We start from the raw sequence: 20,713 nt of genomic DNA, 5'->3' as shown, positions 1-20,713 counted from the left end.
GCATTTATGCATCACGTGCTAGCGGGACTTCTCTACAAGAAATGCGTGTGTTTCCTCGACGACATCCTGATCTTTTCGGAAACGGAGGAGGCCCATGAGAAGGACGTAAAGGAAGTCCTGCAGAGACTACGGGAGAACAAGCTCTACGCCAAGTTAGAGAAGTGCCAGTTTGATGTGACGGACGTGGATTTCCTAGGCTACAAGCTGTCCGACAAGGGGCTGGCCATGGACAGCGCCAAGGTCCGCGCGGTGTTGGACTGGAAGAGCCCTCGCAATCGGAAGGAAGTCCAAAGATTCATCGGCTTCGCCAACTTCTACCGCAAATTCATCAGAGGTTTTGCAAAGGAGACGGCAGCGATCACGGACACTCTCAGTTCCAAGAAAAAGAGGTTCGTGTGGACGGAACAGGCGGAGCGCTCTTTTCAGAAGCTTAAAAGCCTTTTCGCCTCCGAGGAGCAGCTGCTGCACGTGAATCCAGGCAAGCCCATACGACTAGAGACCGACGCGTCAGACAGAGCGGTTGGAGCCGTACTCCTGCAAGAAGATCCACATGGAAACTGGAGACCCGGTGCCTTTTACTCCAGAAAGCTCAGCAAAGTGGAGCAAAACTACACCATATGGGACAGGGAGCTGTTAGCCATTCACGCAGCTTTCAAAGCCTGGCGACACTTCCTCATAGGAGCCAAGCACACAGTACAGGTCCGCACGGATCACAAGAACCTAGAGTATTGGCGCACGGCGAAGCTCCAAAGCCAGAGGCACATGCGCTGGGCGGAATTCTTCGCGGATTTCGACTTTCGGATAGAGTACGTCCCAGGAGATTCCAACGTTATAGCCGATGCACTATCCAGGAAACCGCAATATCTCGATGAAGCGGCGCCTGTAGCAGCCAAGCACATTTTCGCACCGCAGGCGTGGTCGTGCGCTGCCGCCACAGTAGATCTGGACGCGGTGCGACGCGCGTTGCAAGTGGATCAGTTCGCACAGTCCAAGATGGAGGAATTGCGCAGAGGTGTGCAGAGTGGCGAAGAGTTCCAACTACGCGACGGGCTGCTAACTCGCAAAGGTGTCCTCTACGTGCCAAGCGACGAGCTTCGCGCAAAGGTTCTGCAGCAGTTGCACGACGCCCCCAGTGCGGGCCACTTCGGTAAGGAGAAGACAATAGAACTGGTGGCAAGAGACTTTTGGTGGCCCCGGATGCGTGGAGAGGTAGCGGATTACGTCGCCAGGTGTGACACTTGTCAGAGGTTCAAGCCAGTACACCAGAAGCCAGCGGGGCTGTTGGAACCGCTGGAAACGCCACAGCAACCGTGGGAGAGGGTAGCTCTGGACTTCGTTACTGACCTGCCCAGCTCCAGGGGGAAGACGGCGGTACTGGTGGTTGTGGACCTGTTCACCAAGATGGCGCACTTCATTCCATGCGCAAAGGTGGCGACGGCGGAACAGACTGCCAAACTCTTCATCGATCACGTGTTCAAGGTGCATGGGCTGCCGCAGTCCATCCTGTCCGACAGGGGGCGCCAGTTTGTTTCCAATTTTTGGCAGAAGCTTTTGGGTATCCTGAACGTCAAGATCAACCTCACGTCGGCGAGACACCCACAAACCAACGGCCAAGCTGAGAGGGTCAACGCGATCATGCAGCAGTACCTGAGATGTTACGCCAACCAGCGACCAGCAGTTTGGGTGGACTACCTGCCGATGGCAGAGTTTGCCTATAACAACACGAAGCACGCGTCCACGGGGGTGACGCCGTTTTTCGCGAACAATGGTCGTCACCCCAGAACCTTCCCGGGGTTCGTGGCACCGGGAGAGGGGGTGCCGCAAGGAGCCGACCAGTTTGCAGCGGAGCTGCAGGAGGTGCACGAAGAGTTGCGGAGACATTTAGAGCTGGCCAAGCAAGCATATAAGGTGCAGGCTGACAAAAACAGGAGAGAGGGAGAGGAGATCCAGGTGGGGGACTGGGTGTGGTTAGCGGCCCAAGCGATGCCAGCCAAGTCGTTGGCCAAGAAGAAGCTGGGGCACAGGCAGTTAGGGCCGTACCAGGTGGAGGCTAAAATCAACCCTGTAGCCTTTCGACTAGCCCTCCCCGAAGGTTCCAGAGTGCACCCGGTCTTTCATAGATCGGTGCTCACTCCCTACAAGGCACCGCACAGGTTTCAGGAGTCTGACACAGTCACGCAACAACACACTAAGTCACAGGAGAGGGAGAGGGCGCCTAGGGCCGAACCACTCAACGAGGTCACAGAGATCCTGGACTCGAGATGGGGGCAAGAGGGAGTAGAATATTTTCTAGTCAGAGAGGGTGCCCCAGTCAGTGCCAATGGTTGGGTGCCGGGCTACGCCTTAGACGAACCTCTTTTAAAAGACGAGTTCCATGCCCTTTTCCCTCATAGACCCATGCCAGCCGAGTACTTTGATGACTGGCTCTTTACGCCCACATGTTCAGGCAGCACTTTCCACGGCTTTTCTTCAGCTGAAGAAAGGTCGCCGGACTCCAACTCGCCCAGGGGATCGTGTTCGGGGGTGGACACAGAACCCTCTTATTGGTGGGACGAGCAACCAGAGGAGGACTGGCGCAGGAAATGGCTGACGGGACCTTGGCAGGCAGCACCGGACCAGGTACCAATGGAGGAGGGAGAAGAGAACACCTTGGGTCAAGAACCCGAATTCGAACACTCGTACAACGAACTGCAAACAGAGGAGATGGAGGTGCAGAATCTGTATCCTGCGTCCGCCTCCGAAGAGCGGCAGCTTCCACAACCTGCACCCGATGAGCGGAAGGGGGGAAGGGGGGGCTTCGAGGGGGGGATGGATGTCAGGGTTTTAGGGAGAGAGGAGACAGAGAGCGAGGGCGAGGAGGAAGAGGACGACAACGAGCCGAGGTTGTCCCAAAGTCCGTCTAGCGAATCAGAGGATTCCCAGAAGGGAGCCCCCCTGGTCAGGCCAAGGGGCAATAGAGAGGGAATCAGTCAGAGAGAGGGGAACGAAGAGGGAATCCCCAGTGGGAGTGGCAAAGCGGGACCAGCTCCCCCGTCGGAACGGAGTAGAGGGGGGGGAGTTGCCAGTGTGTCAGAAAGAGCAGGACAGGAAGGAGGAAGGGGGAGGAGTTCGGAGCAAGACGTCCTGCCTGAAAGGGAGGAGTGTAGTACCGAGAGCAGCGTAACTGTAGAAAGGAAGGTCAGAGGCAACGTACGCGCGCCAAGTTCAAATATAGAGGCGCGCGGAAATGAGGAGAGCTCTGAGGAGGAGCCTGGTGCCAAAGCACGAAGGAGGGGGGAGCAGGCGGGAGAAGACTCAGCCTCTGGGGAGTCCCGGAAAGAGGGAAGACAGGGGGGCAGGAAGACCCTGCGGAAAAGGAAAGAGAGGAAAAGGTGGAGCAGTACAAGCCTCTTAAATTGGTGCAGGGGAGGGACGGACTCAGAGGGGACTTCTAACATCTAAGGGTAACAGATGCGGAGCCACGGAGTTTGGATGTAATGACGACAATGATCTCCAATAAAACCTTTTGTATATAGCTTGGACTGGACTTTGGTCTCTTGTGAGCTGGGACCCAGGGTGGCTCTGACAGACGTTAGCAATGACAAGACTTAAACAGCTCATGTAAGCAGATTAATGATTAAGTCATACCATTAAAACGGAAAAAAAAGATTGTCTAATGCTCATAGTTTGATATGTGTCTTTGTCTTCTACGGGCAGTGGGGGGCTTGGTAGGGAAACATTTCTTGTCTAGCCCTTTTTCAGATTCGTCTTCAGAATACTAGCCTCAAGGAGCCTGAGAAATACAAGGCCTCATAAGCAGAGGGAGCAGCTTCTTGGTGGAGGATAAGTAAAGGCAAAACCATCCTATGCTATTACTCCTTTGATTGATGGAAAAAAAGTCCCAGATGTTAAACAAGTGAAAGTCCAGTGCCAACCAAGGGGGGAAAACCCACAAGGTCATAAGCAATGAAGCAGGCAGATTTGAAGTGTGTGGATTGAGTGTGAAATGCCATGATGATATTCTGTGAAATTCCCAAAATCAGTGCAATGAGGAGGAGGAGGAGTTGGCATTAAAGCAGTGAGAGAGATCCCATTTCTTCAGTGTGGGAGCAAAATTGAAAGAGAATCTTCAGGGGAGCGGCAAATAAGCTTTCTACCAAAGTGTGATGCCCATTATTTGATACGCAATATTGCTAAATCTTAATGGAATTGGAAGAGAGAACAATGCGATGTTGAAATATTCCTAAATCTAAATGGAAACGAAGAGAGAATAATGCAAAGCCACACTAGTGTTGGATCAAACGTGTGTTGGAGAGGAGAGGAGGCGCCTTGTGCTGTTGTCCTTCTTTACCTCAGACAGGTGCTCAGCACTCCTAAGGAGAGGAAATGTGCTTCGTTCCATCGGAGAGCTGTATAAGCGAGCAGGCATCTGTTACAGATAAGTTTTACCTATTCTGCCAGAATTGCATGTCAGAAAGGTGGGTGGCTTAATCTTTCCGAATTGTGGTAGGTGCCGGAGTCATTTGGATCAGCCCTACTGGCTGCTTGCTAACCACGCTTCTTGCTGGGTTGCCTATGGCCCCCAGTTGCCCTCAAAGGGGGAGCTACAGCTCTACTAATCTGATCATGCTTTCTGTTATTTCCTGGGCATCTGGGCCTCGCCTTGCCCACTTGATAGGAGTAGACCACTATAGGTGGCGCATCCCTGCCCTTTAGAGGGTGTATTCAATGCCAGTCCAATCGCAGAAGCATGCAGCAGAGAGCAAAGTAATGGTAGCATTCAAAGCACTTGTGCAAGACCTCCTAGAGGGGTGGCACATTAATACACTTGCAATAAAATGACCAAAGTCCTAGGAAGTTGTCGTCTTTGTTCTTAAATAAACCATGCTGCTGTTGATGTTGCTGTTGTTTGTGAATCGCTCTCGGGTTGTTTGGTGGGGGTAGGGGGGCATTCTTGTTGTTCTTTCAGACTCTTTCTCCGTGAACACCCCCGTCTTTATTGGACAAGCACAGAAATTGAACGGAAGACTGGTTCTCTAAATCAGGCAGGAAATCTTTGCAGCCTATTTTTCCTCCTTTCCCCATTCCACTGAGGCAGATGGTAGATCCAGGCACTTGGCATACAGAGGTCTTGTAACTAAGGAATATGATCTGACCAAGGGAGGAGTTCTAAAATGCTTAAAACTAGACCAGTGGGGGAAAACACTTAGCGGTTTGGGGTAAGTAAATGCCTAAGTTCACATCTTGCAGCTGAAGAAGCTGTGTTCTTCCCAGAACTTGAGCCTTGGCAATTTTACCAGGCAAAAATCCAGACACAGGAGGAGGACAGAATTAGTACAAGTGTGTACGTCTGTGTACTTTAAACTAAAGATTAACACTTGTTGGTCTTGCCTAGCATTGCCTATGTAGAAACTTGCATGCCCCTTTGATATGCTTGCCATCCATCTCCTGTAGTGCTAGCGCTGTCATCTCTTTCCAGTTAACAACATGCAGGGCTGGGCTGAGGGGGGTGATATGGGGGCAACTGTTTCAGTGTCTTGTTTCAGAGGCTTCATCTCATAATGCCTAGACCCTAACGCACCATTTGTGAAGCTGCTCAGGATGATGACTCTCCTGTTGCCACATTCTCTGTGCGCATGTGAAGGCCTTTGCAGTGAGTTGACTGACGCTCTTGTACACTTAACAGCTGTTCTGACTTGATCACCTTGGGGGTGGTGGGAGGGGCTCACATTGTCCCAGCTCTTCTTTTTTGCAGACTTCACAGAGAGAAGCGTGTCTGAAGCAGATCTGTTCAGTTGGCAAGTAATAAATGATGGCAGTGTGCTTGATCTGCTTGCATAGAGAATATGAATCTGCCTCCTTTCCCTTGTGTGGAGTAGTGATTGTTGAAGGAGAAATAAATCGCTGAGTGACAGCAAAATGCCTGTGGTTTGAAAGGAGCTCTTGAATCCGATGTCCAGTAAAAACCCTGCCGTGTAAACGCTCGTTGTATGACTGAGAGACACGTGCATTTTGACTGTGCTGCTTTAGGTAACCTGCTGTTTTGTTCTTCTTTGGCTGCTGGGGGAGGGGGAGAGGGTACTGAAGCCTTTAAGTCTCTTCCAGATGCATCTTCACATCTCACAGACACCAGAAATAAAACCCTTCCAACCCAACAAACCATCAAGAAGCGAACATCACATTCCACCAGTTAGTGGTCGTATTTTCCGTGCAATGCTTTTGTGTGGGGGTCTCCTTTTTCAGTTTCCTCACAGTTTTGAGCAACAGCACACAACACCCCAATAAAGCCAGCTCTCCTCGAGGAGCCACAGAAGTCATGGCAGTAAGAAACAGTGGTGGTCAAAGCACTTTTGTATGGGATGAGTGGGAGGGGGCTGGTGACAAACCAGTGTCTCTAGATTGCTTTTCACAGACCAGTAGAAGGAACTGCCAGACACAAGAATTCACACTTCAATGGACAAAAGAACAGGTGAACCACATTTTCTCTCTTTTCACAGCAGGAATCGTGAAGCTAGAATGTTAAGAGACTGGGAAGTTTTTAATGCATCTTCCCGTTCTGCCTCTGTAGGTTCAGCTTCATGCTGAAACCCCAGTCACAATGGGAGTAAATACTGTATGTAAATTCCATCCTTAACTGATACTTGAGGCAATGGTGGGTTGAGACCCGATAAGCTTTAACAGCCAAAAGGGATCCCCACTGAAAGAGGAGCTTCATGCTCCAAAGCCCCTCTCCAGACACCTTGTAATGCATAGTTGGAGTGGAGGCAGAACTAATGGCAAAGAATTGAAGAACCTCCTGAGAAGACTGGCTTGCCCAGTGTCATTGGCAGGATGGGGCCCTTTGTGATAACTCTGCAATGGGCTGGCAGAATTGCATCAGTCTTTAAGGTGTCTGTGGCCATGGTGGTGCTAACACTGAATCATGGCCATCTTTGAATTTTTTAAGTCACTGACTTGACAAGTACTTTAAGAGGTTTTGTGGGGGGTGGGATAATGCCGCAACCCGCTTTTTTGCTAAGAATCTTCCAGGAACAGCTATTGCGCACATAACTCAGCCAACACAAAGCGTTGACTCCATACTAAAGCTTGGATCCTCTCCAGTACTTCTGTTCTCAAGGTAATCCGTTAAAATACCAATTTCAAAACCAGAGCTAGCAAACGGCTTGTTTGGCCAGTAACTTCTCACTCCAAAGCTAACATCGCAGTTGAAGGAAGGAAACTACTGAAACCCTTGATGTTATCCGAGAGCAAAATACTGATATGACAGGCACAGACTCTGAACAAGTAAACATCTAAATGCTGTATGATAAAAGCAGTAACCAGCGGTTGTACGTGTTGTGTTTGTGGGACATAATGGGTGGGTACCATGTGCTTGGCTAGGCAGATTTCCAGTTGTGATCCACAGAGTGGCATTGGAGAGGGTGTTGCAACTCTTGTGCTAAGACTCTTTCAGGTCGCAATAAGGGAGTAGTCAGAAGCGGAAGCTTTATGAAGCAGATTCCTTCAAATCTCCAAATCTCTCTTAAGGTTTTTCTTTTCCTGAGAGAACAATCTTGTGTTTTCTCAGGTTTTGCTTTTCACCTTGCTGCATTACAAAAAAAAAAAAAAGCAAAAGACACTGGTGGTCGGCACTCCTGGTTTCCAGGATGGGGTTCAAGTCCCTGCGGTGTCCTTGCTTTGCTTCCAATGCAACTCCTATATGTTTCACCTCTTTCTGTCCTTTCTGTGCTTCTGTGATTTAGCAAAGATTATAGGATGTGATTTTACTGATAGATTTCCTATAAGGACATTGCATATGATTTAAACACAGTATGAATTATATTAGGCAATTGCTCCCATTCCATTAACTCACCATTTGTGTGTGTGTGGTGCTGGCAAAATTGTCATGCTCACTTCTGTAGGTTTTTGATAATAGGTAGGGATTCTTCCTCTCTCTAGATCAAGGTGTATATGTATGGTAGGAGATGCTGCCTGCTTGACTTGTGATTTTGCGGTCTGAAACATTTATGTATAGTAAACCAAGTTTTCTTTCTTAACGTGTCTCAAGAGTCTCCACCCCCATCATTCTGCCCGGATGCAGAGGTCCAGCGCCAAGAGCCTTCTGGAGGTTCCCACCCTGCGAGAAGCAAACTTACAGGGAACCAGGCAGAGGTCCTTCTTGGTAGTGGCGCCCACCCTGTGGAACACCCTCCCATCAGATGTCAAGGAAATAAACAACTATCTGACTTTTAGAACACATCTGAAGGCAGTCCTGTTTAGGGAAGCTTTTAATATTTGATGAATCACTGTATTTTACTATTTTGCTGGAAGCCGCCCAGAGTGGTGGGGTATAACTAATAAATTATTGTTGTTGTTAATTTGTTCGCCTCTAAACACTACTGGCTTGCCTGCCTGGCATTTAAAAGGTCTTTAGCATCCCCAGCCCAGAATAAAATAAAGTATCTGGTGTCAGGAGTTTTATTTAGGCAAGAATAGGGGGAAACACATCCATGAACTTACACATATTATAACCCCAGCAAAAGACCCCAAACCCTCTGTTGGTGCGTGCATATATATATGAATACACGTTGGACACGTATGTGGGTTTAGACACAAACTGTTAACAGTTCCATTTCAAGTCCAGAGAAGAGCCATCCAATGGTGTTATTTTCCTTTATTGAGCTTTTATTAATGCCCTTGAATTTTCTGATGTATGGGAAGCCAGGCTATAAAGTCTGTAAACATTAAAAATGTGGAGAAAATCAAGATGATGATGGATAGGAAAGAGAAAACAAATTCAAGTGCCAGCTTGGCCAATGGACAGAGATAATGTAAACCTAAAGAAAAATCTCAGACTTGATTGAACATGAAACATTTAATGCTTTTATACATCTCTCATAAGATTTTCCAAGAGGGTACATAAGGAATGGAACTTTTGGTGCTTGTGAAGAAAAAGACGTACTCATTCTCTCTCTAGTTGAGTTTTCCCTGTTGCATTGATAACACAAAATAAATATAGCAAGATTTTCTCTCCCTATATACCCACTAACTCACCAAAACACTTTGTTCTGTCAGAATCAAACCATGGCCATACTCATGCTTTTGGAAAGGTCCATTGATGAATGAAGTATTAAAACCTTTTGAAGAAGAATAATTAAAATCCTACAGGAGCAACATCTAATTCTGATTTCACATGGCAAGCCAAAATATATTAACTGGAAAAACTAAAGATTTTCCACTGGATAAAAATATAATAAACTAGCTAACTAGTCTATATAAAAGTGTCTTTTGAAAGCATCTACAAAAGATAAAGACTAAGTAGTAGAAATTGAGAAATCTTTAAGGCAGAAAGAGGTTTTTTTAAAAAAAAGTTATCAAAATACTCTGTGCAGTTTATAAATATGCACAATTTTGAGCATACAGTCTGGGGCAGCATTTGCGATGGAGGTAAACAAACTGCTCAGTAATGGCCCATAGCTTAAGATGCATTGTAAAAGTTAACCGATTGCAGCCTTGTACCTCTTTATGCAGCAAAAGGCACTTAGCTAGGTGATTTCTGATATTTTTCTTTGCTGTGAAATATAACCAAGAAAATAGGTTTCATTTGTCTGCTTCTTGACCCCCTAGTGTTAAGGAGGATGACTGCAAAGAGGAACTTTACAAACAGCTTCCTCTCTGAAACCCTAACCAAATCTGACCACACCTGCAACACATATGCCAGTGACTCTGGCCTTGGATTCCAAACCTATCCTAGGTGCTGTGAATGACTAACATGCCTCTTAAATAAAGTCCAAAATGTCTGTCAAACACCCATTTAGTTCAAGGTTGGGGGACATGTTGGAGAGGGGCCTCCAGTTGTTTCTGGACTGCAATTCCCATCATCCCTGACTACTGGCCATGCTGTCTGCCGGGGCTGATGGGAGTTTGGAGTCCAACAGCATCAGAATTCCCATCCCTGATTTAGTGTTTGAAATGGAAATACATTTTAATGCTTTCTGACCTTGCTCTATAAATATGCCTACTAGTTTTGGGAGCCATTTTATTAGGTGACTAAATTAAGAATTGCTCATTTCCATTATCCAAAGAGTTACCTTCACTTTTAAAACAAAATTACATTTTATATGTAGATTACAAAACCAAGGGGCGTCAACAGAGGGCCATCGAACAGATGCAACCATTTCTTTTTAACACCAGTTTTTAAGGAATGCATCGTGTTCAGAGTCCGTTTCCTCTCAAATGCTCCTGGGTGGTAAACGCTGCTTGTACATCCCTGCAATAGCTTTGGCTGTGCTGTAGATCATCTGTCGACGGGACATGCCGGTGAATGCAGAGTGCCAATCCGTTCTGTTGACGTGCAGTAATTGCTTCTCTATCACTTCTCCCACTGTCACCAACAAACCTGACCATCTTAGGTTATAATCCTGAGGAGTTAGACTTTGAGCCTGTGAAATAATTTAAATCAGGAGTGAGTACAGGAGAAAAGGAGAAGCACCCGGGCAAGTTCAACCTGCTCCGAAGCTATATCGCCATAGTTCAAAGTTCATTCAAAAGCATAAATAATACTGCTGCTGGCATTTGACTTAACAAGTGTAACAGTCAAAGTTCTACAGCAGCTATAAGGTCTATAGAAGTTCTATAGAATTTAAAGTGCTGCTAGTAAATTTGTTGTGAAACGAACCTCTGGTTTAACAGGCTAAGGGACAACAAAAACACTTAGTATTCTCCTTTTCAGGAATAAATTGGCGAAACTTTCACTCAGTGACAGCAGATTATAGGCATTTTTTCACAGCACCATCAGTGCCCATGACTAGGTTTTCTGAGTTGCATTGAAAGTACGTTTAGCATAGAGCAGAGATGGCTAGAAGGCTCTCACATTTGCTTTCTGTTGCTCCAGAGGGTGGAAGTGAAACCAATGGGCCCAAATCAGAAGGGGAATCTCACTAAACAGGAGGAGCCTGCGATAGCTCAGTTGGTAGAGAATGAGACTCTCAGAGCTGCGAGTTTGAGCCCCCCATTGGGCAAAAAGATTCCTGCATTGCAGGGGGTTGGACTAGATGGTCCTTGGGGTCCCTTCCAACTCTACAATTCTGTGATTCTGAGCCTCCTGGCAGTGCAGGATGTTCAAAGGTGCCTCAGAATGAATGAGGCTGACTCGCTGTGGTTTCTAAGCCCTCCAGCGTACAGACCATCTTAAGAAACATCCCCCAATGCTTACTGCCAGCTCACTCACAAATGTTCAATATATTAAGCGGTACAGATATCAATCAATCAAATGTAATCCACATTATTTTTTTAAAATATATGCAATGAAAGAGACACTAAAGGTGATAGAATTTAATGGCAATCATTTTTAGAAGTGTGTACAACTAGAGTGATATTCTGGGGTTCTTGGCTACCATCCCTTAGAAGAGGCTTTACCTGCTGCGTTGGAAAAGGATTCAGCCCCTTAGAGATTAAAACTTACCTGTTGGACATATTCCAAAGGCACTGGCGTTGCTTGTGTAAATGTTTCGAGGTGAATGCCATGGACGGGATCTTCGACAATTAGGCAGCCAATATCAAACCACCTGTTACAGTGGGGGGAAAAGTTTATTATCACATCATATTAAATACGAATTCCGCGTATTAACTCTCTAGAGAGCTTAGTAGTTTTGAAAGGCAGTCAGCCAAGGCACCTCCACTAACACTTTCCCTTTGGAAACAATTTTTAGTTTTCCCAGCCAAAAGCTAACAAGGAATAACTAGCTTTTGTTCCAGAATTTATAGTCACGTTCCAAACTCTAAGGAAGTTAATTACAAAATGTCAGAGGTCTGTTCTGGCAGGGTTTTGCTTGCTAAACATTGCAGGATCTGGCCACGCTTGAAAGTGAATTATTTAATTATGGGTTATGCAAACTATGCCCAGTTTTAAGCACTAGGGACAAGAGGGTGAATTATACCAAGCAACTGCAACAGGCAGACAACTCTTATTTCAGCTCCTGTTTAGAGTATCAACAAGTCCTGTGGATATGATACTAATTGACTTTTATCTTGAGTAACATGTTAAATGGCCTTACTTGTCAGGAAGCAATTCCGCAATGAAATTTTCCACAGACACGGCAGGCTGCTTCTCATGAATGACTCCTGTCCTGCGCAAGCTGTCAATCCTTTCTTGAGCTCCCTAAAGGACAAGGAAAAGAAGCAGTCAATACAGCTCTCATTCAGCACTTACTGCTTGCGATGAACCTTAGCCAAAAGGAAAATCAAGGATCTGAAGTAAACCAACTACAAATATTCAAGTTTACAGAAGGGAAATGGGACGCTCAACTGCAATCTCAGTGTGTCTTTGGTTCCTTAGTGACCAAGTCCTTATTTTGTGCTTTTATAAAAATGGATTAGGCTTTGTTTCATTTTTGTAGATTTTGTGTTAAAAAGAAAACATTGCCAAAGAGTTATTAGGTGCTACATTGTTGTGTATGAAACAAGTGAAGACACATTTTAAATTATTTTTTAAAAATATCACAAAAGTGATACAAATCTCCAGGAAACGACGGGAACTCGCCTTCAATCCAGCTGCGTAGCCAACTGGCTGTGGCGCAATGTTGGACTGCCCAGCTTCTCCTGTAACTGTGGCCATCCCAAACACTTCCTGAAAAGCTTCTCTTACAGCAGCAACCTTGACTTCTTTAGTAGAAGTGACAACAATGTCCAGTTCTCCCCCAGATTCTATAACAAAAAAACATTAAAACATAATCCTATACAGGCAGATACATTCAGACCGTGGGGTGGGGTGGGAGAGAACTTGTGCTTGCCAGTCTGGATCCCTCCCTTTTCTTGGCAAAGCAATTATCTGGAGATGGACCAGGGTGCATATTTATTGTCATCTTTCACACACATGTCTCAAGGCAATGCACTATATATATTTAAAATGGCACAGAAAACAGCAGACAGCAGCAACTAACTTAAAAAACAAACTATACAATGCAGACACTCATGGCAGACACACACACCAGTCTAGGTGTTGACAGAACAAAAATGTCTTCAATTCTTTTCTGGAAGCTGCAGATAGCAGGCACATATCAGGACACCTGCAGCCATGCTAAAAGCCCTGCATGATGCTCTGCTATGGTTTAGTGATGTGTATGAGTGGCTTCCATATGGGGTTACCCACTCCCCCACCTCCTGGATGGCCAAGAGCCTGGAAGCTTCCACAATGCTGTTTGTCAGGTCATCCAGACCAATTGTTAATCCTCATTACGGTTACCTTCAAACAAACCAACTTCAAACCATGGCTTCAGGAAGCCAACTTGTTTAAACTAACCATAGTTAAGACTGATGACTGTTCTAGGTCTGAATGACATGCCAAGCTGTAGTTAACTGAAAGTGGAAGCAAAATATCCCCCCCCCCACCGTTCTTCTCCCGACCATGTGTGAGAAAGATGGGTGAGTGGGGGAGCACATAAGGCTGGGAGGAGGCCAGCTAGACACTTTCACTTATCACAAAACCATATGCAGCCATTGGCTGCTACAACTTTTTAAAATGTCAGCCTTCAACACTTATGTACAACGTGGTCTCTCTCTACATGGCTTGCTAAGAGAAGCACACAATTACTTTAGACAAGTTTTTGGTCCTGTTTAACTAGAGGCCTTTCATGGGGGAAGAGCCCTTTCCCAAAAAGTCCCGCCACTAGATACCCAATACTATCAAATTAGCGGCCGTTGTAACTTCCTTTATGAGTTCACTCTTCAAAACACACCGGTAGCAACATCAGTGAAGCTTGTATTGCTATGAAGATGCACTTGGCAAATCTGCAAAATGCCTCCACTGGCTGTGTGGCCTGATGTTTGCAGGAGGAGCTAAGATTGTGATCCATCAATTAGAAACAGAAAGAGACAATGTCTCATCAACCAACAACCCCAAAAGAGAGGCTTTGTTGCAGCCTAGGTTTGTGAGGGCCCTGAGTAGGATGAGTTGCATGCTGCCCGCCCCCTGCGGGGCCCACAGGCTTTCTCCACTTACTGATATAGGGAGCCATGCCAGGATCCAGAGTCGTGATCATTGTCTCCATTGAGTGCTTGGTTTTATCCAGCACGGACTTCACCACAGGATTCCCTGCCACACCCTGCAGGGAAAAGGCACAACTCATTCAGCTCATTTTGCTCTCAAGGCTATGCCTGATTCAGCCATTTGCTTCTTGCAGATGTTGTATTTCAGACCCTCCAAGTGTTCCTAATTTCCTGGGACAGTCCCAGATTTACAGAAGCTATCCCAGTTTCTGATTTGATCCAGAAATGTCCTGCTTTCCCTTAGGACATCCCTACTTTCATTGGAGAAATGTTAAGAGGGGACATCCCTACTTTCATCGGAGAAATGTTGCAGGGTGCGGCATTTTTTACTCTGGGATTGCTACTGAGATGAAGAGCGGCTTGTCAATATCTTATACATGTAAATATATTACGCCAGCTCAGGGAATGCAAAACACAAACAGAGAGAGAGAGGGCACGCATGCTGGCCCCACTCTCAATATCTCTCTGTGCCCCAACACCATGTGCTCAAACTCAGAACAGTCTAAAAACTACAGTGGTACCTTGGTTTGCATACGTCTTGGTTTGCATACGTTTTGGATTACAAACACGTCAAACCCGGAAGTATGTGTCCTGGTTTGCAAGCTTTTTTTGGATTACAACCCATTTTTTTGGAATGACAATTTTTGGGGGGAAGCCCTGTTGGCGAAAGTGCGTCTTGGGTTACAACCTGTTTTGGTTTACAAACAGACCTCTGGAACGAAATATGGTTGTAAACCAAGGTACCACTCTATTCTCATGGCTACAACACCAGCCTAATTAAATATTTTTACTCCCCGCTCCCCTCCTACTCTGTGTAGCATCTTGCCTAATGCCTCACTTCTGTAATATATGCTTGGTCACAAAGAAACTATTGTCTGACTATGTGGTTTGGAGGCTTTTCTTATGGACCAGCAGCACAGCTACCTTTGCTTTTCAGCCTTACTTTGATAAAGCCCCATAGTCCTCCTCCAGCAGATGCGTCACTCTGCACAACAGCTCCCCGGGGATCTTCGTGTTCCTCTGGGAAAGTAATTGAAGAGCCTGCTCCAAAGCCAGGTGCCAGTGGGGGTGGCCCACAGGGCTGCTGTGATGCCGGGCCAGTGAAGACACCTGAAAACCAACAGCAAGGAAACGTTTTGCATAACCCACCATGGTTCACAACTGCTGTAACCTGCCTTTTCTTATTCAACAATTAAAACAATACTGCACATCTTCAATTTTCCAGAAAAAAACCTGTTTATGTCAAAAGACCTTTACCAGTTTAAAGACACCATTTGAGTTTGGAGGTAACTGTACAATGAAGAGACTGCCACATTCTGACCACGTAAAACTAGTGGCAGTTTCAACCCTCACACAGGCCTCTTTCCAACCTCCATTTTGGCAAGCAAGAGGCATTATCACAGTTCAATAATACCTTGCTTTTTATTATAATATTTATTAATTTTTTCCAATTTAATAATCCAATAAAAACCACATTAAAACATTCAAAATTACAATACAATAAAAAAGCCAAATATAAATGCCGAATTTTATATCTTTGGGTGACTTCCCATGCTGTGACTTTCACGAAGTGCTGATCATCTAATATCACATTGCTTTTCTTAATTAATCAACAAGCCATTCTGATGTTATCAATAACACCTTCCAGCCTGGCTAAAGTACCTGAGGAGAGCTGGTGTGAGAGGAGGGAAATGTGGGCTGGGGAATGTCCTAAGGGCTGTATATATCTCACAGCCTAGAAGTCAACCTCACACTTGCAATATAGTGTTTGTGGGTTTAAAAAGTGGCTGAAAACAGCTTGGGACCAGATTAGATCTGTAAGACCAGGTAAGACACTGGTCTTACAGATGGGGCCATTCTGACCATACCGTGACCCACATAGCTCCATCTGATGTGCGTGTGGAGAGAGAGTGTTCTCTGTTGTGGAGCCTGTAATGCGGAACACTCTCCCCAATGAGAACAGGTGAGCAACAACTGTTGGGTGTTTTCACAGTCAACTGAAGACACAGGCTTGCTTTGACCCTTACTGCTGGTCTCTGGTGTTTTATTGTGTTTTAAATATTCTGTTGGGAGCTGCCCAGAGTGGCTGGGGAAACCCAGCCAGATGGGAAGGGTATAAATTATTATTATTATTATTATTATTAAATATAAATCAGTGGTGATTTTACTCATGTTATTGACAATTGTTTTTCTTGGACATTATTAAGTTTTATTGCTATGTGAATCACTTTGGTTTTCCATAATTGAAAAGCAGCATAGAGAACATTTAATAAGTAGCATTTAAAAATAAAAGGGAGGAGGGAAGGCAACCCACATGAGCATGGCCTACATAGATATGCATTTCCTGGTCAAGGTCCACGCATGGTGGGGCAAGGGTGCAGGAGCCAGCCCCAAGCCATTTGGAACCAGCCAGCATTTCCTGGGAGAGAATCAGTACTGGTTTCCTTGGTAAAACAACAACCAATATAGATAAACTCTTGTTTTAAAAAGCCAAGCAAAAATACTATGGTTACCGGTGACTGAAGGTGCAGAAAACGAGGGCATCAGGGGCGTCTGTGGTGCTCGTCCCGCATGGCCTTTGGTGATGTCGTGGGTCGATGCCATAGAAAACCCTGATATGGGAGGACCAGTGGGAGGGGCAGAAAGCACAGGGCCAGGAGTTGAACTCAGGGGTGGAGGGGATGAGAACTGGGGACGGGGGCTGCTGAAAGGGGACGAAGCGACTGGCGGTGTCATCATGGGTGGCCTCGAGGTCCCAAGGGAGGCACCCGCTGAAAGGGCCATGGGAGGCACGAAAGGCAAAGGCACCGGGGATGTCGTCATGGATGGAAGAGAGGAGCCTGCAGAAGATGGCAAAGGCGAGGAAAATGGTGCTTGGGAAGGAGGAAAAGAGGAGGGAGGAGGGAGGGAAGGGGCTGAGGGCGAGAGAGGAAAAGGAGAAGGCAAGTTTTAGTAGAGGGGCTTTTTTAAACTTTTAGAATGATACAAACAAAAGATCTGCAGCAGAATAATAGAACTAAAACATCTTATATTTGTAGCAGATTAGCAAATAACTTATAGTAAGGAAATAGCCCAACAACTAAGAAGTCAATGATTAACCATGTGACACAATGCATAGCCAGCTCTTCCTGTGCAAGCAAAGGTTTATTACTGAGCTGCAAATATTAAGCATTTTCATCCAATGAAGTTATAATTTAGAGATCAAACGGCATATGTTTTAAAATGCAATTGAAGCAGGTCATTGGATTGAAATGTTAACATGAATTTAAGTGACACTTTAAGCTCAAATGAAAACCCTCCCCAATTAATTAGTGCGGCTGGCAGCAAGCAAAGGCTCCAGACCCTTGAAGTTAGAAGAGCTCCTCCTTTCCTTCTGAAATACCTTTTCTAAGCTCAATCTACTTTTTGAACTAAACTACCACTCTGACTTTGATCTGCCAAGACAATGGCATGTAAGATAACACTCAGCTGAGAGCAGCATCTCATGCCTGCACTTTCCCAAATGCAGATGTATCTTGAATTCGGCTTTCTGGCCATGGGTGGGTGTGTACCAGTGGTTCCATTCCTGTCAATGGTGTATGCTGGGTTCTTACGCACATGTGGGCATGCATGTACATTCAGACATACACCTCATAACGCAAGGTGCTTTGATGTCCCAAGATCAGCCCATAAACCGGCTATTCCCCCTGTATCCTAAAATGAATGTCTGATACCCCAGCACAATTTCATAAGGAAGAAATGTAATTCTTAGCATCTGCTCAAACTCTTTGTGTCAGCCAAGGAGCTGTTGGGAGGGGCAAATAATAAAGTATAAAGCTATCTGCCACCTACACGTGTATTTATATAGTTACAGCTTTCTTGACTTCTTGTTGTATTCCTCCCTGGGACCAGCTAATGAAAGGTGAGTTAGAAATACTAGAAATAAGCAACAAATTAAATACTTTAAAAATAGTGTGGAAAAGTTTATTGGGCTGGGTCCAGATTTCTCCTGAGCAGAGTTCCCCTCATGGGATGCTCACCTGGAAGTGGGGGGGGGGGGAGATTACTTCTGCCAATCTCTTCTTCCCTTGCAGCCCCCTAAAATGCTGCTCTGAATGTTTGGAAGACCCTCCAGAACAGACTGAAAGGTAGGACTGCAAAAGGGGCTAGCAAAAAAAACCCTCCACCCCCACGTCCAGCAGGACCCTCCACTGGATCCGAGTCCCTTCCAGAAGAGAAGGAGCCTTTCTTTCACCAAACAGAAGGAACTGCAACCTTTCCTTTTACTGACTCAGAACTACTAAATTTAAAAGGAAAAACCCCCATGTGAACAAACAAGACTAGTCACTGATGAAACACTTATACCTAATGAGACTGGGGCAGTGGTGGTGGGTGCAGGCCCCGCCCCCGCTGTGCTCAGTGGGGGGGGCGTTCCAGGTGGAGTCGTCTCTATCCCGCTCTCTTCCATCATTTTCCTTCAGCAACACAGAGCTGGAAAGAAAGAGAAAATGGATTGAAATGAAACAAACAGCTGCTGCATCGTGTACATCTAGCACTGGCTGCTTAAAACTGCCAATTTACAGGACCAGCAGTAGGCCAAACCTCTGTCAGTACTTAAAATATGTCAGTACTCAAAGTCTGACTCAGAGGTGTCTGAACTTCCACTGTGTTCAGACACACAGAAGAACAACAGCTGGTGCAATTTTTCCAACCTGGTGCCTGATAATTAGGATTTAAAGTGTGGACATGGACAACAATGAAAGTTATAATACACATAGCTTCTCAGCAAAATTCTGAAGAGGTTATTCTGAAGGTAAGTTTGTGTGACCCTCAAGCCAAGGAGATAAGTAATTATACAACCTTTAGAAGACATCTGAAGGCAGTCCCGTATAGGGACGTTGTTTAATGTTTTATTATGTTTTTATGTATGTTGGAAGCCGCCCAGAGTGACTACCCAGTCAGGGGGTAGACCATTATTATTATTATTATTATTATTATTATTATTATTATTATTATTATTTAAAGGTAAAGGTAAAGGGACCCCTGACCATTAGGTCCAATCATGACCAACTCGGGTTGCAGCACTCATCTCGCTTTACTGGCCGTGGGAGCCGGTGTACAGCTTCCAGGTCATGTGGCCAGCATGACTAAGCCACTTCTGGCGAACCAGAGCAGCACACAGAAACGCCATTTACCTTCCCGCTGGAAGGTGCTTTTGAACTGCTAGGTTGGCAGGAGCAGGGACCGAGCAATGGGAACTCACCCCATAGCAGGGATTCGAACCGCCAACCTTCTGATCGGCAAGTCCTAGGCTCTGTGGTTTAACCCACAGCGCCACCTGCGTCCCAATTATTATTATTTAGGATGTCCCTATTTTCATCAGAGAAATGTTGGAGGGTATGGTGTCTGGGGGAAGGAGAGAGGAATATTTAGTCCAGGCATCCTTCATCAGCCTAGCCTACCTCACAGAGCTGTTGTGATAACCTGGGGCAAAACTCACCTTCTCTTAGCCTAATTTACCTTACAGGGCTGTTGTGAGGATGGAATTGGGAGGATGGGGTGCCCACCCTGAGCACTCAACCACCCATTTGGGTCAGGTATTAATTCTGGGCCTTCTACTATCTAACAACCAACCACCACTGCTGGCAGGGTGGGGTGGGGAACCAGCAAGGAAGTGAGAAGCAATCTCCCCCACCCTTCCCACCTTGGCTCCCTTTGTACAAGGGCGGGGAAGTGGAGGCTCCAGGCGTTGAGACTACAACTCCCATCATCCTCATCGTCCCTGACAACTGTCCAAGCCGGAGCCGATGGGAATTGCAATTCAACAGCAGGGTCCGTCTGTCCCCCACCCCAGTCCTTTGTACACTGCTGAAGGATGCGGGGGGGGGGGTTGAAGGTCGCCTTTAAAGAACTACACTTCCCGCCATGCACCGGGGGGCCGCTTGCCTTGCGCACGCGCGCACCGGCATCTGTTCTGCCACGTCTTTGCGCCCGGCTCACTAACTGAGAAGCTCTTCTTCTTCGTTCTACGACCCTCCCTCTCCTCCCTCGTCCCGTCGCCCTTGCTCGCGTGGCCGTTACAGGCAACGGCCGCAGCAGCCGTATCATTAATAGTAGTAGTAATAAAAACAAAAACAAAACCCACCTAAGAGTAAAAGCACCTCAGTCCCTCACGCGTACGCTTCCGCCCGCCAGCCCCTTTTTTCCTCGCCTCACTGAAGCGGTGGCGGGTAGGGAGGAAAGGGGTCGCCGCCGCGGCCTCCCACAGCCCGCCCGAGAGGGAAGCTCTTCTTCGCTCTCCCGGCTCCGGGGACTCAAAATGGCGGGAGGCGGGACCGGGGAGGCGGCGGCTTCAGCGGCAGCCGCAACAGCAACTACCTCCCCTCTCCTCCTCTTCCTCCTGGGGACCTGCCACGTTCGCTGCGGCAGCGGGGAGGAGCAGCCGCGGGGCGGGAAAGGCTCGCGCCGCCTCCGCTTCTTTCCGCCGCGCCGAACCTCGCTGGAGGCTTGGTTGCCTTCATCGCACCTGCTCGTTTCACGGGGTTTTTTTAATTAGTTGGTATTATTATTAGGAGCCAATTTTCCAAATTCAGTGATCCCCTTTAATAATTCTAATATACCGAATCTAGAGGTATTTCAGGGTTAAGACAGTATCACCCAACAAAAGATTTTGTTTTATAATTTCGTTTGCCCACTTTTCTTGCCCTATTTTTGTCATTTAGTGGTTTAG

The 20,713-nt window shown here is 46.5% G+C and overlaps 1 protein-coding gene across 3 annotated transcripts; it reads right to left on the bottom strand.

The window, feature by feature from the left end:
• Positions 1-8,818: 8,818 nt before the first annotated feature.
• On the bottom strand, positions 8,819-20,401 carry PRRC1 (proline rich coiled-coil 1). Of its 3 annotated transcripts, none has more exons than XM_081842468.1 (9): positions 20,129-20,401; positions 18,343-18,474; positions 16,518-16,919; positions 14,948-15,114; positions 13,958-14,060; positions 12,496-12,663; positions 12,015-12,114; positions 11,423-11,525; positions 8,819-10,400 (listed from the first exon to the last, which is right to left on the bottom strand). In XM_081842468.1, exons 2-9 carry the CDS (start codon positions 18,452-18,454, stop codon positions 10,191-10,193), a joined length of 1,365 nt encoding a protein of 454 aa, XP_081698594.1. In that variant the 5' UTR covers positions 18,455-18,474; positions 20,129-20,401; the 3' UTR covers positions 8,819-10,190. The 3 variants fall into 3 exon arrangements, with proteins under 3 accessions (XP_081698594.1, XP_081698595.1, XP_081698596.1); XM_081842469.1 differs by lacking the exon at positions 20,129-20,401 and adding an exon at positions 19,688-19,830; XM_081842470.1 differs by lacking the exon at positions 20,129-20,401 and adding an exon at positions 19,484-19,585.
• Positions 20,402-20,713: the final 312 nt, after the last annotated feature.

The sequence above is a fragment of the Podarcis erhardii genome (assembly GCF_964252035.2).
Source record: "Podarcis erhardii genome assembly, chromosome: 15".
NCBI classification, from domain to species: domain Eukaryota; kingdom Metazoa; phylum Chordata; class Lepidosauria; order Squamata; family Lacertidae; genus Podarcis; species Podarcis erhardii.
This window is presented reverse-complemented; position numbering and strand designations above follow the sequence as displayed.

Bases quoted from the DNA above. Each gene is read 5' to 3' on its own strand.
- PRRC1 (XM_081842468.1), bottom strand. From the start codon at position 18,454: ATGATGGAAGAGAGCGGGATAGAGACGACTCCACCTGGAACGCCCCCC. The intron at 16,920-18,342 runs GTGTTTCATCAG...TCTCGCCCTCAG, and splicing joins CCCAGTCTCATTAGGTATAA to CCCCTTCCCTCCCTCCTCCC. The intron at 14,061-14,947 runs GTAAGGCTGAAA...TTTTCCCTGCAG, and splicing joins GACTATGGGGCTTTATCAAA to GGTGTGGCAGGGAATCCTGT.